The 18790-nt window shown below is 42.5% G+C and overlaps 1 protein-coding gene across 2 annotated transcripts in view; it reads right to left on the bottom strand.

Annotated features, from left to right (window-relative positions):
• CDH6 (cadherin 6) overlaps positions 1 to 18790 on the bottom strand; it is a 129809-nt gene that overhangs the window by 15573 nt on the left and 95446 nt on the right. For both annotated transcript variants that reach the window (XM_050939951.1, XM_050939952.1), the window contains 4 exons: positions 13562 to 13729; positions 11735 to 11922; positions 9319 to 9572; positions 3106 to 3242 (listed from right to left, as the gene is read on the bottom strand). In XM_050939951.1, coding sequence (XP_050795908.1) covers positions 3106 to 3242; positions 9319 to 9572; positions 11735 to 11922; positions 13562 to 13729 — 747 coding nt within the window. The remainder of the gene's footprint in view (positions 1 to 3105; positions 3243 to 9318; positions 9573 to 11734; positions 11923 to 13561; positions 13730 to 18790) is intronic.

Below are 18790 nucleotides of genomic sequence, written 5' to 3'. Positions count from 1 at the left end.
CATGAGCTGATTCAGTTCAAACTAGATGGAAGGAGAAACAAATGTAGATCTGGGATTAGGGTTTTTGACTTCTCGAGGGCTAATTTTAAAGAGTTAAGGAAATTAGTTAGGGAAGTGGATTGGATGGAGGAATTAGTGGATTTAAATGTGGAGGAGGCCTGGAATTACTTTAAGTCACAGCTGCGGAGACTGTCAGAAGCCTGCATCCCGAGAAAGGGGAAAAAAACCATGGGCAAGAGTTGTAGGCCAAACTGGATGAGCAAACAACTCAGAGAGGGGATTAGACAAAAGCAGAAAGCTTACAGGGAGTGGAAGGAAGGCAGGATCAGTAAGGAAAGCTACCTTGCTGAGGTCAGAACATGTAGGGATAAAGTGAGGAAGGCTAAAAGCCGCATTGAACTGGAACTTGCAAAGGGAATCAAAACCAATAGTAAAAGGTTCTACAGCCACATAAATAAGAAGAAAACAAAGAAAGAAGAAGTGGGGCCGCTATACACTGAGGATGGAATGGAGGTTAAGGATAACCTAGGCATGGCCCAACATCTAAACAAGTACTTTGCCTCAGTTTTTAATAAGACTAGTGAGGAACCTTGCGATGATGGAGGGATGATAAACGGGAATGTGGATATGGAAGTGGATATTACGGCAACTGAGGTAGAGGCCGTACTTGAACAGCTCGATGGGACGAAGTCGGAGGGCCCGGACAATCTCCATCCGAGGATATTAAAGGAACTGGCGCGTGAAATTGCGAGCCCGTTAGCGATAATTTTTAAGCAATCGATAAACTCAGGGGTTGTGCCGTATGACTGGAGGATTGCTAATGTAGTTCCTATTTTTAAGAAAGGGAATAAGAGCGATCCGGGTAATTATAGGCCTGTTAGCTTGACGTCTGTAGTATGTAAGGTCTTGGAAAAAATTTTAAGGGAGAAAGTAGTTAAGGACATAGAGGTCAATGGTAATTGGGACAAATTGCAACACGGATTTACTAAAGGTAGATCGTGCCAAACCAATCTGATCTCCTTCTTTGAGAAGGTGACGGATTACTTAGATAAAGGAAATGCGGTAGATATAATTTACCTAGATTTCAGTAAGGCGTTCGACACGGTTCCGCACGGGGAGCTGTTAGTTAAATTAGAAAAAATGGGAGTGAATATGAAAGTTGTAAGGTGGATAAGGAACTGGGTAAAGGGGAGACTCCAGAGGGTCGTATTGAAAGGTGAACTGTCGGGCTGGAAGGAGGTCACCAGTGGAGTCCCTCAAGGATCGGTTTTGGGACCGATCTTATTTAACCTTTTTATTACTGACCTTGGCAGAAAGAGCGGGAATGTGCTAATAAAGTTTGCGGATGACACGAAGCTGGGGGGTATTGCTAACACGGAGAAGGACAGGGATACTATTCAGGAAGATCTGAACCACCTTGTAAACTGGAGTAATAGAAATAGGATGAAATACAACAGTGAAAAGTGCAAGGTCATGCATTTAGGAATTAATAATAAGAATTTTGGATATACGTTGGGGGCGCATCAGTTGGAAGCGACGGAGGAGGAGAAGGACCTTGGGGTACTGGTTGATAGCAGGATGACTATGAGTCGCCAATGTGATACGGCTGTTAAAAAAGCAAATGCGATTTTGGGATGCATCAGGCGGGGTATTTTCTGCAAGGACAAGGAGGTGTTAGTACCGTTATATAAGGCGTTGGTGAGACCCCATCTGGAATACTGTGTGCAGTTCTGGTGTCCCATGTTCAAGAAGGATGAATTCAAACTGGAACAGGTTCAGAGACGGGCTACGAGGATGATCCGAGGAATGGAAAAACTGCCTTATGAAAGGAGACTCAAAGAGCTTGGCTTGTTTAGCCTGGCCAAAAGAAGGCTGAGGGGGGATATGCTCGCTCTATATAAATATATCAAGGGGGTTAACGTTAGGGAGGGAGAGGAATTATTTAAGTTTAGTACTAATGTAGGCACGAGGACGAATGGGTATAAACTGGATATTAGGAAGTTTAGACTTGAAATTAGACGAAGGTTTCTGACCATTAGGGGAGTGAAGTTCTGGAATAGCCTTCCGAGGGAAGTAGTAGGGGCAAAAGACTTTCCTGGCTTTAAGACAAAGCTTGATAAGTATATGGAGGGGATGTTATGATAGGATCGTTAATTTGGGCAATTGATCTTGAATTACCACCAGACAGGTCTGCTCAATGGTCTGCGGGGAGATGTTGGATGCGATGGGTACTGAGTTGCTGCGGAGAATTCCTTCTTGGGTGCTGGCTGGTGACTCTTGCCCACATGCTCAGGGTTTAGCTGATCGCCATATTTGGGGTCGGGAAGGAATTTTCCTCCAGGGCGGATTGGCAGGTGCCCTGGAGGTTTTTCGCCTTCCCCTGCAGCGTGGGGCATGGGTCGCTTGCTGGTGGTTTCCCTGCAGCTTGAGGTCTTCAAACCATTTTTGAGGATTTCAATAACTCGGTCCTGGGATAGGGGTTGTTATAAAATTGGATGGGTGGGGTTCTGTGGCCTGCCTTGTGCAGGAGGTCAGACTAGATGATCAGATTGGTCCCTTCTGACCTATGAGTCTATGAGTCTATGTCTGGGCCTAAAATAATGGACTGGGTTAGTATCTATGGATGGGAATTTCAAAAGTGCCTAGGGGAGTTAGACGTCTAATTTTCATTGCATGTTAATAGGATTTGGGGACCTTTTGGCTCACTTGAAAATTCTCAGGCTATGCCACAGAATTGATTTTGGCAGCACTGTGTGGACTATTTTCCTACTATCTTGTTTGCTGTATACAATTTTTCAGAAGTCGGCAAATCCCACTGTAATTAAAGAATGGCTAGAAGAATTTTTCCAGGCAGGTTGATTCAGAAACACATAAGCATCAACTTTCTGCCTGTTTAGGTATAGAAGTTGTCTCTCCATAAGCAGTAGCCCTAGGAAAAAGAAAAGGAAGTGCAGAGCATCTTTTTCAGCCTTTCCCTTGCTTGATTAGTATCGAGCGGGCCCATCCATACAGCCTGACATCTTCCCAGCAGTGGTTTACACACACTCAGCTAGAAGGCTGAATTCATTACATCAGGGACAGCGGTGGTATTTAGGTTTGACTTACTTATCTCTGCTGCTATTACTGTAATGTTGTGCCATAGCGATGTTTCCCGGTCAAGGGGTTTTGAAGTAAATATTGAACCGTTTCCGGAATTGATGTTGAATACTCTGTCCATATCTGTGTGCCGATCTACAGAATATCTGAAAATACAGAGAACATGGTTAGAAAAAATGCCTTTACTTTAATTTCTGTTTTGAAACTGTTTCCTAAGACTAGACATCAAATAGCTAGTAAATGAGCTGCCTTTTTGTTTTCTGTGCAGACTTTGGCATCTTGATATATTCATACAAAGAGTCTATTCTGAGCTGTTGGATAATGACATATTGGAGGGTTTGATTTAGAAGGTGGGGCATTGTCACTGAATAAATGAATTACTGTAGAAATTACATACTTCTGAGAAGCATCAAAGGTTTGCCTTTTAGTGAGAAATGTGGAGTCTGTATCTTGAAAGATATGACATTCATTTATTTTAAGGCTTAATTGGCTTTCCCATTATAAATCCCTCTTCTCATAGTTTGATATCTCAACTGTTTCAAATCACTTTTGATACAAAATTTGTCAGCTGGGGTGCAAGTTTTACCTTCACTCCCTCCCAAAATTGTATTGGTTAAAAATAAAATAAGAAAAAGATACAGAGATCAGTGTAGCTGATGATTCATTCCATAGTAAATGCCATGTAAATGTAAGTTCTAGCACGTTAAAGGATAATCCAACTTGTTTCCTTGGTAATATGTACAGATGGATCTGAACACCACTGAACTTTCGGGGCATTCAGAATCTGAATATAGATTTGAATGTCTTATCTAGCCTTTCTCTCTTTTTATACTGAGCTGAATTTAAGCCTTGGAGATGAATGTCCTCGATTCCTGTGAGGGAGCTCTGACACCCAGATCCAAATGTTGCTGCTCAGGTCTATCTCTTGTTAAAATGAAATTACCACAGAACAAAGATGTGGCGGAAAAACTCCACTCAGATCACTATGGCAGAACTAGACTATTATTTTGCTCCTGCTCTGGGCTCAGTCATGAGCTGACTTATATGCCTGTGCAGATGAGTGAAGAGGTCTAAAGTGCTCCCTTACTCTCCTGTGCGGGCATCACAGGTCATCATAATCCAAGGAGACCAGCCATCGTGTTATCTCCTGTGCGGCTGGGTGGGTAGAAGTGGGGAGTGGGCAGAGCCTAGTTGAGCCAGCATGTTGAGGGAAGTAAGTTATGCCAGGAAAATGGCTGGTGAAGTTTACTTCCCCCGGAGATTCAGAATGTCCATCCCACAGAAAATGTTGACCCTTTCATGCTGATTTGGAATAAAAAGAAATTTCAAAAGATTGGAATGTCACACAGAATTGAAATTCCCTTTTCTTACCAGCTCCAGTTACATGGCGCTGGTTCAGCAAGGTTCTTAAGCATGTGCCTAGCTTTAAGTAGTGTGTAGTGCATTTATTTCCTACCCCACCCCCATGATTACTCATGTTTAAAGTTTGGCATGTGCTTAAATACCTTGCCCAATTGGGGCTTCAATGTTGTGGGACACTGTGATTGTGGTCCTTACTATAGCAAAACTCCCAGGATTTAGTCCTACATGTGATAACAGTGTCTGGGAACAATGGAGAAACCTTTTGTATCCAACTCTTGAGCTTTTCTGAGTTTATCACAGCCATAACATTGAGGCTTCCTTCAATATATTAATATTTATTATTTAAAACTCTGAGCTGTCACAAGTCTCTATGCACATTAGGTTATTTGTATGGCAGGTGTTGAACTCAATAAAGCAATAATAGAGAACAGTGTCTTGAAATACTAATTTTATTTCTTCATATTCAAGCGAAAATACATACAAGATCAGTGCAGCTACAACTGTATTCTAATTATACCATTAACCCTGACCTAGAAGGATGCTTTTAATAAGCTAGACTGTCATTTCTGTCTCAGTTTATATAATCCTGGGTCTCTCTTGATCAAGGACTGCTAATTATGTGGAATTGGTGGAGATTCTAATTTATGGATCATAGCCTACTATGAATTAAGCAGACAACATCAAACTTGTTTTTACATTTCTTTAATGAAATTACTGGTGCATATATGTCAGATTTCAGGACTTTATACCCTTCAAACCCTGGGTAATTGACAAGCTAGAAAGTTAATGAATATATGTATATTCCACTGTGCCCTTAAACATAACTTTAAGGGGGGAGGGGAAAGAGAGAGAACCCAATACATGCAAGTAAGTCGTCAGTAAAATGCACAAACAAAATAAAGTCTTGCATTTATCTGCAGATTATTTTCATCTGGGATACTTTAGATACATCAGCCACAGCAGGGAGGCAGTTCCAATAAATGATGAACTACAGTATGCCTCTGAGGAGTTACAACAGCAAAAAACTCAACTAGAGATTTAAAGAAGGATTTGATAATGCCAGAAGCAGCACAATTTATTTTGTTACATGGGAAGAATTCAGAGGTTCAGCCTACTATCTCTGTTTACTCTGAATGTCAGCATTGTGCAAACAACACATTTTCACTAACAACTGGATGGTGGAGTGTTATTTAACACTCTAGTGATATTGGCTGTGTATCAGCATTTGTATATCCATGTATACATTCATTGTATAATTTTGTCCTTTCTTAATGTTGTTCTGCAGCTAGGAGACCGATTGATCAGGGGTAGGCTGATAAAATGTGGCTCCACTGATATTGCGTACATGGTGATCAGTTTATTTCTGGCTATGGCAGATATTTCTTAGTCTTCTTTTGCTTCATTATCTTCTGATACTCAGCAGCCTGCTGTCTAATGCAAGCACAAGTCAAACAGATTTGTGGGTCAGAAAGGGATGTGTGTGTAAATTTTTCATAATGCATTTTCATAATGATATTACGAAGGATTCTGTAATGGAAAATCAAAGGGTCTTTCAGCTAACTGACTTAGGGCTCATTTTATTTAAAAAGGAAAAAACTGCACTTAAGTGGGAAAAAATGGAAGGTTTTCACTGTAACGTCAAGTGTTTAAAGATTTTATTTCTGACTGTCAAGGGCAATTGACAAGTAATGCACATACAGTCTAATTGAATCCTCCCCCAAGCTCAAAGTGGAAGTCAGATTTAGCATCTACACTTGTCATAGAAAAAAATCATCCTGTCAAGAATATGGAACCTCATACTGTTCGCCCACATCCTGGAAGATCCCACAAGATACTGGCACCATGAAAGCCCCATGAGGATCATAATTTATTGGCAGGCCCACATCTCATAGGCTAGTGGTTCCTTGGATTCCTCTTTCCCCTTGCTCTTCTTCCTGGTCCCCCGTCACTTCCTTCCAGTGTCTCAATCTCTTCCTCAATTCTCTCTTTTTCCTCCTTTTGTTTTCATTTTGGACAAATCAATGAGATGTTAATTGATTTTTATTACACTGCTCTCAAATAAGGGGATTACCCTCACCATGCAAATTAAATGCTTTTCTGTCTAAATAATAGCAATCACCTTGGATTGTACTATAAATATAAATATTTCCCTTTGATGTTTTCAATCCATTGTTATGTTTGCATGTAGTATTAGTGAGTCAGATTCTCTGCTGGTATGAGTCAATTCCTTTTGTATGGGCATTGTCCCATCTGATTTTTCTGGGGCAAATCACGGCCTGGCTTGCATGGCTGTACCAGGAAGTAAGGAGGTGTCTGATACCTCCTTATGCAGATTACTCATACCATGGTGTTACAAGAATGTGTTACAGATAGATAGATAGTTATAGATAAGGTAGATAGGGCTCAAAACTATACAGCATAGTTCCTGTTTTTTGTAGGGCAAATAAAACTTGTTGGTGGGTGCTGCATGTGGCTTCTTGTGTACAGCTTTTAATGTACAGGAAGCAGGATCCACAGAGGCACTACATTCCCGGCCCCTCCTGTGCCACTGGGTGGGAGATGGTTGGAGAAGATGGGGACTAGGTGGGGCCTTCCACAAGCCAGCATGTCTATGAGCTGACATGCTGGAGAACATGCACTGTGCCAAGTATAGACACAGTGCAGTTTATTTTCTCATAGGGTTCCTCCAGGACCAGCACAAGAATGTGCTGCCCCTTACAACAGGCAGAGCAGATAGTTATACTCTAGTCTTCTGGAAACTTATATACTGTAAGATTTTGTAAAAAACAAAATAAAACCTTTATTTAAAAAAAATGGGATCTGCCAACATGGCACTAGAGGCCATGGCAATAGAGGACAAACAGCCTATGCGGTACCATTCTTTCATCATGAGCTTGTGCTGATGAGAGATGTTTTTTTCTCTAGTAAATTTTTATTTTTTTCTTCTTTTACTTTGTCATTTAATTCTCCTTGGATAAAATACAGGGAAAAAAGAAAGATATATTAGAATTGTAAAAGGTACAGAAAAGGGAAACAAATATGATATGTGTTATAGAACAATTTCCATATGAGGAGAGATTAAAAAACTGACTGTTCAGCTTGGAAAAGAGAGAACTAAGATGGGATATGATAGTGATCTATAAAATCATGACTGGTGTGGAGACAGTGAATAAGAGAATTGGGTAACACAAGAACCAGGGGTCACCCAATTAAATTAACAGTAAGAGAGTTTAAAACAAATATAAGGAAGTACTTCTTCACACAATGCACAGTCAATCTGTGGAACTCATTACCAAGGGATGTTGTGAAGGCCAAAAGTATAAGTGGGTTCAGAAAATAATTAGATAGTTTAATGGAGGATAGGTCCATCAATGGCTATTAGCTAAGATGGTCAGGGATGTAATTCCATGTTCTGGGTGTTCCTAAGCCTCTGATTGCCAGATGCTGAGACTTGATAACAGGGGCTTGATCACTCGATAATTGCCCTGCTATGTTCACTCTCTCTGAAGCATCTTGCATTGGCCACTGTCTTAAGACAGAATACTGGGCTAGATGGACCACTGGTCTGATCCAGTATGGCAATTCTTAGTTCTTATGTAAAATTTGTCATATGACAGAAAGATTGTTTGGGAGGCTAAAACAAAAGTGTGGGAATCAGCCTCAGCCACAGGATTATTATTTATTTATTTGTATTGCAATAGCACCTAGGGACTCCAAACACAAATTAGGATCCCCTTGTGCTAGGTGCTGTACAAACACAGAACAAAAAGATCTTACAATCTTTTTTGCCTTAGGTAAATATTATCTCCGTTTTACTGATAAGGAAACTATCTCACAAGGTGGGTTGAAACTTATTAATGTTTTAAAAGCACTTTGACACATGTCGATGGATGGTACTTTGTAGAAGTGCAGTGTATTACCCATAAACCTTAATTTTATGACCTCTGATTTTATCAAACTCCCTTTTCTCCTTTGTATTTCTCTCTCCCCTACCCCCTGTTTTAGGAAAGTTTTGAGTGTTCCCACCCATGATTGCTATAAAATCAAGATGTGCCTGTATTTTAAATGCTCGTGGCAAAGTGCCTTGCTATTGCATGTAACTACACTGCATATTTTCCATGTCCCACCCCGACTGGTGACCTGTTATAATACACTAACAAGAGGGTGTCACATTGTAAGAGTCTTCTCCTGTTCAGTGTAAAAGAAGAGTCTCGTACATTTAAAAAACAACACTTTTTGATCACTTTTCTTAGAAAGACCTTCATAGTCTAAACTACATTGTAGTTGTGTTCTTGCTCGTATCACTTGCTAGTTCATGAAAAACGGGTTCAACTTTAATGACTGAATTTCAAATTTCCTCTAAAAATTAATTGCTTAGTGACACATAATTTACAACATCTGTGGGGCTGATTGTAAACTTGCTTACACCAGTGAATAACTTCACTGAAGTGAATGTAATTGCACTAACATACATGAGCTCACATTCTGTGACTGTGTGTGTGAATCTGAGTTTGTACCCATAGTGTACCGGAACTATTCAGTTTTGCCTTTCTGCAACTAGAAAATGTAACTGTGGTATTCTTTAAGATTCTCTTCTTCTTAGTTAGTGCAGCTAATGTCTAAGGAGTAGTGAGTAGTTACAAAAGCAATTGAAATGCAAATCGAGTTGTATGTAATGAGCATGCACACACACTCATGTATTTACAATGTGTACATGTGTATATGTTTATACCATATACAGTATTTAACATATACTTCATTATTAAAAGGGAATTTTTTTTGCATGCAGATGTTCAAATAGAAACAAATATAAAGCATTCAAAAAGACAGTAGAAGTGAGCTGAAATAGTCTATGCTTACTTGACAGGATTTTTTGCAACATCAGGGTCCTGGGCTGTTACGGTTCCTATAATACTGTTTGTGGGCACATCTTCTTTCACTTCTAGTATGTATGCTGGTCTGCTGAACACTGGAGGCTCATCCACATCCTCCACCAGAATTCTGACCGTGGTGGAGTCCTTGAATGGCCCCAAGTAGAGGAATCGGGGATCCACATGAGTGTTGGTAGCCTCCACTTTCAGAGTATACAGCTTTTTCTTTTCAAAATCCAAAGCCTTGGAAAATAAATAAGAGTCATGAAACAAACCAAAAAAAGAGAGAGATTTATGGGGGTCAACCATTTATAGCCATTTCAGGCAGCATCTTGATGTACCGAATGAACTGATGATGTACTGAAGGGGGCTTGGAGAGCTAATGGATCCCCCTTCTTAATAATCTATTACTAGACAATGGTATGAGGTGGTTTTGTTTTTTTTTAAACTCCCTGCTACTTCTGGAGTGTACTACAAAAACCTCATGGGCCAGAGAGGCATACTATGCCTGAGACTCATACAAACTTATGCTGAGCCAATACAAAACACTGGCATCGTATTGGTTGTGCCAGCTGTCACAGGTATTTTCAAATCAATTCCAGGAGGATGCCCGGAATCCCATGTTTGATTAATGGTGTATTTCCTACTTACACCCCTTTTCAAATTAAGCTCTTTTTTGGCAGTGACTGTGTCTTCCTGTATGTTTGTATCAGGCCCAAGAGACGGGAGCCATGATCCTGACTGGGACCTCTGAGTGCTGCCACCCAGAAAATAAGTTATAACATGATAATAATACTGCACGACATATAGTTATACCTCCATATTTTTTTAGCCCCAGTCAGGTTGTGACACATTGTGTTAGAAGCTGGGAGTAGACACAGTCTTGTCCTGAAGCACGTACTATCTAAGGTTCAGATTCTCAGCTGGCGTAAATAAGTGTAGTTCCATTGAAATCAACAGAAGTAATCAGTGGAAGCAACAGAGTAACGCTGATTTACACTAGCTGAGAATCTAGCCCTTAATATTTGTCAGGAAGAGTGCACTTAACATGCACCCTTTTGCCAAATGAATTTGCCTCCTTGGACCGTTCTCATTATGAGACATAATTATTGGAAAACAAATTCCTCACTCTGGAACAGCCTCAACACATTTACTGTCTTTCCCCTCCTGCCCCTGCTCCCTAAGTACCACAGGCTCAGGGGAAAAGACTTTGTGAGGGCCCTGTGCTAAAATATTGGCAGCCAATTACTGAAATGTAACATTGTGTCATGTGGTGTCAAAAGTGATTTAGGGTGACTTATCAAATAGAGTATCATGTTATGATAGGTTATGACTACATCATACAGTTCTAATGTCCTCTTAAAAATACAGAAGAAACAACATTTGGGGGATTATGCGTATGCACGTACTTATAGCAACTTAGGCAGAGAGTAGTCACCCCCTTTTTTTTTTCATTTTGTTGAACAAGACTAACAGGAACAAAGTTGCTGTCAGAAGCAGAGAGGAACATGAACAGAATTAGACTGATGTCAATGATCATACCCTACAAGGCGTTTGTTAAGGAACAAGTAATGACGGATGTCATACTGATATCAGCAAGAAAAGTGTATGTTTTGAAAATCCACACAATGTCTGTCTCGTTGACTAAACTTGAACTGATGGAAGTTGATATCTGTAACCTTATCACACTTGCTTGATAACTCACTATTAACAAGATTATCCAAATCCTTTCCGACAGCCAAAGTGCAATCTATTAGATGATGCACATTGTGATCTAATAAGGCACTGTGTTTTTTTTTAAAGTGAATGTACACTAATGGGTTTATTAATTAGATTATATGGAAAATGTACATCAATAAATCATGTGCTTTGATTTACTAGAGCATATATAATTTCACACCTTCTGAGAGGTCAAAGGTAATTTAAATAGGCAAAATGGTACAGGGACATTTATTATTTCTGTTGACCAACCTAGCACTTTCCTAATAAGTAGAGTAAATCTTTTATTTTTATATATATATACATATATTTTACTCACATTAGGGAGAAAAAGCACAGCTAAAGAGCACTTCTCCAGCCTTTGCAATGAATCTTCTGAGGCAGTAGAATTTTCTCTCAGACTTGTCCCTCTTTATGGGCTAAATGCTGCTCCTTCCCATTCAAAGTCTATGCAAGCAGGTTTTATGAAGTGGTTCTAAGAGGGAACAGGACTGGGGAGAGTGGGAAGGGGAAGGAATCCTAACTGATTTGGTAAAAGGGCTTTGTATAGAGGATTTGAAGGAGATTCCTAATAAATAATGTGTAAATCACTGAACAATGTCAACTGCATGACAAATTAAATGTGCATTATGTTAGGCTCTTAAAGGAACTCTAAAAGTTGGAATTAAGTTTATTAAAACATGTACCTTTTTGACTGTTATAATTCCTTCCTGTGTGTCCTTGTCAGTGATAACCCCAAACATGTCTGATCCATCTCCTTCAGTGATGCTGTATTCGATCTCGGCGTTTTCACCCACATCGGCATCATTCGCTTTTATCCTGCCAATCGGTGATTCAGGTGGAGCAGATTCAGGTGTTTTGAACTGGTATGTGCCTACAGTAAATGAGAGAGCAGTTTTGGTCAGCCAGGACCATGGTATTTTGGAGTCTGGATATAAAAGCTGTATTTGCTTGCCAGCCAGGGATGCACCAATATTCTGATCAATAGATTTAAGAAGTTGCTGTTCTCCAGGTCTTTAGCAAGAAATAAACTTCACCCCATGCCTTAGTTTCAAAACAATAGAAGTCAGTGATTCCCTGACAAGACCCTAGTATTACAATGAACTTTTTTTTCCTTTCTCCCTGCAATCGAATATCAGATAGTATCTTGGGTTCCTTTTGGCCAGCTGAAGATGGAATAGGAAAAGAAAAAAAAACAACCTCTAGATGTTAAAAGATGCACACAATATAGAGAACTGCCAGTGGCCTGTGTGATATAGTGACATTAAAACCAAATCTAGGCCAGTCTTTAGTGCAAATGTGCTGCACCACAAACTGCTCCCTACACCCCTAAGAGAAGTTATTTGGGGAATGTTGGCATTGTGTGTGTTGATGCAGCATTGATTCAGGCAATAAGAGATGCTCATGTGCAAAGGTGTATAAAAGACTTTATGGGGAAAAGACATTTCAATTTAAGTCCACCAATTTAAATGGGAGCTGTTGGCCCACAGCAAAGGGCAGACTTTGGACCTAAATGACAAGTTGCTTTCAATAACATTTTTGGTGATTTAACAGTCAAAGCTTTCATATTTGTCTGTTAGTATCTAGAATCTCAAACAGCTGCTACTGTTCTTGGTTCAAATGGCAAAGGTTAGGTAAAGCAAAAAAAATGGTGTGGGAGATTTTTAATCAGTTTACGCCCATAATCAGTCAATGATGCAAAGGACTGTTGCTTCTAAGGGCTTGTCTACACAGATGGGTAATTCGCTTTATGGTGGTATAATTTCTAAAGCGCACTAGCATGTTGTACATTAATTGGTTTGTGTAGACACTGCTGGTGCACGCTAAACATTTCCTAGTGCATTTTCACATACACCTCTACCCTGATATAACACGAATTTGGATACAACGCAGTAAAGCAGTGCTCCAGGGGCGGGGGGGGGGGGGCGGCGGGGCTGCGCACTCCAGCAGATCAAAGCAAGTTCAATATAATGCAGTTTCACCCATAACACGGTAAGATTTTTTGGCTCCCAAGGACAGCGTTATATCGAGGTAGAGGTGTAGTACTATTTCAAACAGCACTATGTTGAAGCACACCAGCAGGGAAATTCCATTGATTTCAATGGAATTACTCCAGGGACAGATCTGAATCATTTAAATTAGTATATTTCAAAACACAGACATTAGAACAAAGCAGAAATTGCTCTAAAAATAATTGCAGACACATGCTGACACAAAGAGTGTGATGGGGGTCCCCAGCAGTACCATTTAATGAGAAGAAGAAATAAGGCTGCTTTCTGTTTAGTAATGTTCATCTCAGACTAGCTCTAGCAAAGCAGTGAAAACATTACCAAAAAATGTTTTCCATCCACTGGAGTTAAGCACTAGTATCAAACTACTGCTCACTTACTCTGTGGAAGCCCGATACGCAGTAGGCTCACAGTTTATGACAGAAGAAATAACCGGGGAGAAAAAATGTTAATTCCTATCTAGACTTCCTAAAAGACTTTCAAAGAAATAAAAATGTTCCGCACTCTGTGGGAATCGTGGTGGATTGTCATTGACGTCAGTCAGTATGATGTTCACTGTGGTGGTTCCTGAGAGTCCACCCATCTGTCCACCCATGTCCTTGGCCTGGATGACCACTTGGTACTGCTCCCTGTTTTCTCGATCCATGTTGAGCAAAGCAGTTTTGATAATACCTGGGAAGGTGAGAATTAAGGAGAGGAACATAGTTGGTAATGTATTGACAGAAATGCTTATTTATAAAAAAAAAGAAAAAAAAGATGACAGTCTCTCTGTAATCAGTAAACTTTGCCCAGTATAAATATTTACTGTTATGAGATGGCATATTAAATTGCAGACTTGTCATATTGTATCTCAGGCTGCTGCCTGTGTGACAGACACAATATTAACGACATCCCCAGAAAAATGTTAAAGTGATTTGCATGCATTGTTATTTTATATGACTATTTATCCCCCTTTAACTCGGTGGGGAAAGTCTCTTGTTGAACTGGAAGAAGGGTTGTCTCTCATTATAAGGTACTTCAGTTATTTTCCCCATCACATCAACTTTTTATTTTGACAGACAAGGCAAAAACAAGCAAACTTCAGCAAGGCATCATTAAGAGGCAGTACAGCAACATTAAATGGCAGGGAAATTAATTAAGAAAGTGGCAAGCACCCAAGCATATGATATCTATTTCTATTTATACAGTGATTGAAATTCTCCTCCTAAATACTTTCTTATCCAAAGGCATAAATGTCAGTTAGGCACCCAGCTCCCACTGAAATTCAATAATTTATATTTATAATAAAGCAAAATGTTTATATTTATCTGTATGCAGACACACCAACTCAAAGCAGCACCAGATCCTGCCAAAACAACAGATGCAATGCTGCTACAATGATCAATGCCTCACACAACACATCTTTCAAGATCCATGGATCCTACACATGCCTATCACAACATGTGCTATACCTCATCCAGTGCACTAAATGCCCCAATAATGACTATGTAGGTGAGACCAGACAATCACTGTGCTCTCGAATCAACTCACATAGGATAATGATGAAAGACAAAAATATCCTATCATCTGTGGGTGAACACTTTTCACAAAGTGATCGCTCTATATCTGACCTATCAGTTCTCATCCTCAAAGGAAACTTGCACAACATTTTCAAAAGATGAGCCAGGGAGCTTAAATTCATAACTCTGCTAGACACTGAAATCATGGACAGAACAGAGACACTGGATTTATGAGTTATTACAAGAATCTGTAACCCACTAATTCTCTCTTTTTGTCCTGTTGCTGCAGAGGTGTTAATGGGCCACGCCACCTTGAATGGCCCCTACAATATGTGCTAACTACTTATGCTAAACAATCTGTCCTACCTTGCATTTAGCTGGGACCAGGGGTCAGCAACGTGTCCCTGGTAAAAATGTTGAGGTCTGTGGTAATTTTTCAAAACATTGAATGACTGAATGACATAATGCACCCCCCTCCGCTCCCGCCCTCATGTCCGTCACTAAGTTTGGTAATTTTGTCAAGTGTCCGTTGTGCAACATGGTGGTACCAACCCCTGGCTGGGACACTGGGAGTTCCTTTCCCAGACCTGAAGGGGAGCTCTGTGTGGCTTGAAAGTTTGTGCTCTCATCAACAGAAGTTGGTCCAATAAAAGATATTACCTCACCCACCTTGTGTCGCTATATTTATCTGGTCTCTTAAGTAGTCAGTAGGAATGAAATTCTGGTCCCAATGAAATCCCTAGTTTTGCTGCTGAGTTCAGTGGAACCAGGATCAAACCTTTGCTGTATCTATTTCCCCCGCCACCCCCATACACTCTCTGCTAAGAAATCATAGCACTACCAACTACAGCATATGATCCCTCATCTTTATTATCCCTTTGGATAGAAGAATGTAAGATGCATTGGTCCATCAAGGGAAGACTCCTACCTCCTTCAGTAGCCACTACCTTATGTTTCAGAGGAAGGTGAACCCACATCCCCCTATAACCTATAAAAGATGGTTACTCACCTTTGTAACTGTTGTTCTTCGAGATGTGTTGCTCATATCCATTCCAGTTAGGTGTGCGCGCGCCGCGTGCATGTTCGTCGGAAGATTTTTACCCTAGCAACACTCGGTGGGTCGGCTGGATCGCCCCCTGGAGTGGCGCCACCATGGCGCTGGATATATACCCCTGCCGACCCAAGCACTCCTCAGTTCCTTCTTGCCGGATACTCCGACAGTGGGGAAGGAGGGTGGGTTTGGAATGGATATGAGCAACACATCTCGAAGAACAACAGTTACAAAGGTGAGTAACCGTCTTTTCTTCTTCGAGTGCTTGCTCATATCCATTCCAGTTAGGTGATTCCCAAGCCTTACCTAGGCGGTGGGGTCGGAGTGAGATGTCGCAGAGTGTAATACTGCTGAGCCAAAGGCTGCATCGTCTCTGGACTGCTGAACCAGGGCATAGTGAGAGGTGAAGGTATGGACCGAGGATCAGGTAGCTGTGCGACATATCTCGTGGATGGGCACGTGAGCCAGGAAGGCAGCAGATGAGGCGTGAGCCCTGGTAGAGTGTGCAGTGACGTGGCTCAAGGGGACATGAGCCAAGTTGTAACAGGTGCGGATGCACAATGTCACCCAGGATGAAATCCTTTGTGAGGGAATGGGTAGGCCCTTCATACGCTCTGCCACCGTGATGAAGAGTTGGGGTGTTCTGCAGAAGGTCTTTGTCCGCTCGATATAAAAAGTGATTGCTCTACGGACGTCTAGGGAGTGCAATTGTTGCTCCCTGTGCGATGAATGTGGCTTCAGGAAGAAGACCGGAAGGAAGATCTCCTGGCTAACATGGAAGGCCAATACCACTTTGGGGAGAAAGGCCAGATGTGGTCACAACTGCACCTTGTCCTTGTGGAACACAGTACATGGAGGGTCCGCCGTGAGAGCCCGAAGCTTGGAAACTCGTCTTGCTGATGTGATGGCCACGAGGAAAGCGGTTTTCCAGGACAGGTACAGAAGGGAGCAAGTTGCTAACGGCTCGAATGGGACCAACATAAGTCTGGTAAGATCCAGGTTGAGGTCCCAGGTTGGGACGGGGTGGCGTACCTGGGGGTATAGGCGCTCCAAGCCCTTGAGGAATCGAGATACCATAGGAAGTGAAAACACTGAGCGGCCGTTCTCCCCTGGGTGGAAGGTAGAGATGACTGCCAAGTGTACCCTCAATGATGATACCGCTAGGCCCTGCTGTTTAAGAGACCAGAGGTAGTCCAAGATGGTTGGGATCGAGACCTCGGCGGGAAGAATGTTCTGCTCTCTGCACCAGCATGAGAAACGCTTCCACTTGGCCAGATATGTTGATCCAGTGGAAGGCTTTCTGCTGCCCAAGAGTACTTGTTGCACTGAGGCAGAGCAACCCAACTCAGACTGGGTCAACCACTTAGGAGCCATGCCGCGAGATGGAGGGACTGTAGGTCTGGGTGGTGAAGTTTGCTGTGGTCCTGAGTTATAAGGTCCGGGTGAAGAGGTAGAGGGATGGGTTTGGCTATTGACAGGTCGAGCAACATGGTGTACCAGTGCTGCCTGGGCCACGCTGGAGCGATCATGATCAAGCGGGCTCTGTCCCTGTGTACTTTCAGCAGGACCCTGTGGACGAGCGGGAACGGTGGAAAAGTGTAGAGCAGGTGAGTCGTCCATGGTATCAGGAAAGCGTCCGCTATCGAATCCTGGGAGAGGCCTTGAAAGGAACAGAATATCTGGCATTTCCTGTTCTCACGGGACGTGAAGAGGTCTACACGGAGAAATCCCCACTTCCGGAAGACCGAAAGAATAACGTCCAGGCGAAGCAACCACTCGTGAGAAAGGAAGGATCTGCTGAGGTGATCCGCCAGAGTGTTTCGAACCCCCAGGAGAAAGGACGCTATGAGGTCTATAGAGTGGGCTACAAAAAAGTCCCAGAGTTGTATGGCTTCCTGACAAAGGGTTGAGGACCTTGTCCCACTCTGTTTGTTTATATAGTACATGACTGTTGTGTTGTCTGTGAATATTGACACACAACGGCCTTGCAAGTGCTGCTGAAATGCCAGGCATGCAAGGCGGACTGCTCTCAGCTCCCGGACATTGACGTGCAAGGCCAGCTCCTGAGACGACCAAAGGCCTTGAGTGCGTAGATGTCCAAGGTGAGCACCCCAGCTGAGAGATGACGCATCCATCGTCAGGGACATAGAGGGCTGGGGCGGATGGAACGGCAGCCCTGCACACACCAGGGAGGGGGTCAGCCACCATTCGAAGGAGCCTAGGATGCTCAGGGGAATGGTGACTTTCATGTCTATGGCATCTCTGCCTGGTCGGTACAGTGAGTTGAGCCACGATTGGAGGGGACGGAGGCGCAGTCTAGCGTGTTTCGTCACAAACGTGCAGGCCGCCATGTGACCCAGGAGACTGAGGCAAGTGCGAACCGAAGTCAACAGAACAGCTTGCAGGCTCTGGATGATGGACACCATTGCTTGGAACCGGGGCAGCGGTAAGCAGGCTCTGGCGAGACTGGAGTCCAGGGTGGCGCCAATAAAGTCTATCCTCTGAGTGGGAATAGGAGTGGATTTTTCCGCATTGGTCATCAGGCCTAGATGTAGGAAAAGGTCCTTGACAATGCCGATGTGATGGGTGACTTGTGCCTCAGAGGTCCCTTGGATGAGCCAGTCGTCTAGATATGGAAAAACGTGTATCCGACAGCAGCGGAGGTGGGCCGTGACTACAGCCATGCATTTCGTAAATACTCTTGGGGCTGCAGAGAGGCCGAACGGTAGGATCGCGAACTGAAAATGTTGGTACCTCCTGTGAGGAGGGTAGATGGCTATGTGAAAATATGCATCTTTCATGTCGAGGGTATCATACCAGTCTCCGGGATCCAGGGATGGGATGATGGTCCCCAGGGATACCATGCAGAACTTCAACTTTATCATGAATTTGTTGAGTTCCCGCAGATCCAGGATAGGTCTGAGACCCCCCCTTTGCCTTGGGGATTAGGAAGTAGCGGGAGTAAAACCCTGTTCCCCTTTCGTGTTTTGGTACCTCCTCTATGGCTCCTTTGGCAAGGAGCGTCTGCACCTCCTGAAGGAGGAATTGCTCGCGAGAGGGGTCCCTAAAGAGGGACGAGGAAGGGAAGTGGAAGAGGAGGCGTGAAATAAATTGGAGGTGGTACCCAAATTCCAGCGTGCGTGAGACCCAGCGATCTGACGTTAGCTGGGACCACGCAGGGAG

The sequence above is a fragment of the Gopherus flavomarginatus genome, chromosome 2 (assembly GCF_025201925.1).
Source record: "Gopherus flavomarginatus isolate rGopFla2 chromosome 2, rGopFla2.mat.asm, whole genome shotgun sequence".
NCBI lineage: Eukaryota > Metazoa > Chordata > Testudines > Testudinidae > Gopherus > Gopherus flavomarginatus.
Note: the sequence above shows the minus strand (reverse complement) of the source record. Positions and strands in the feature narration are given on the sequence as shown.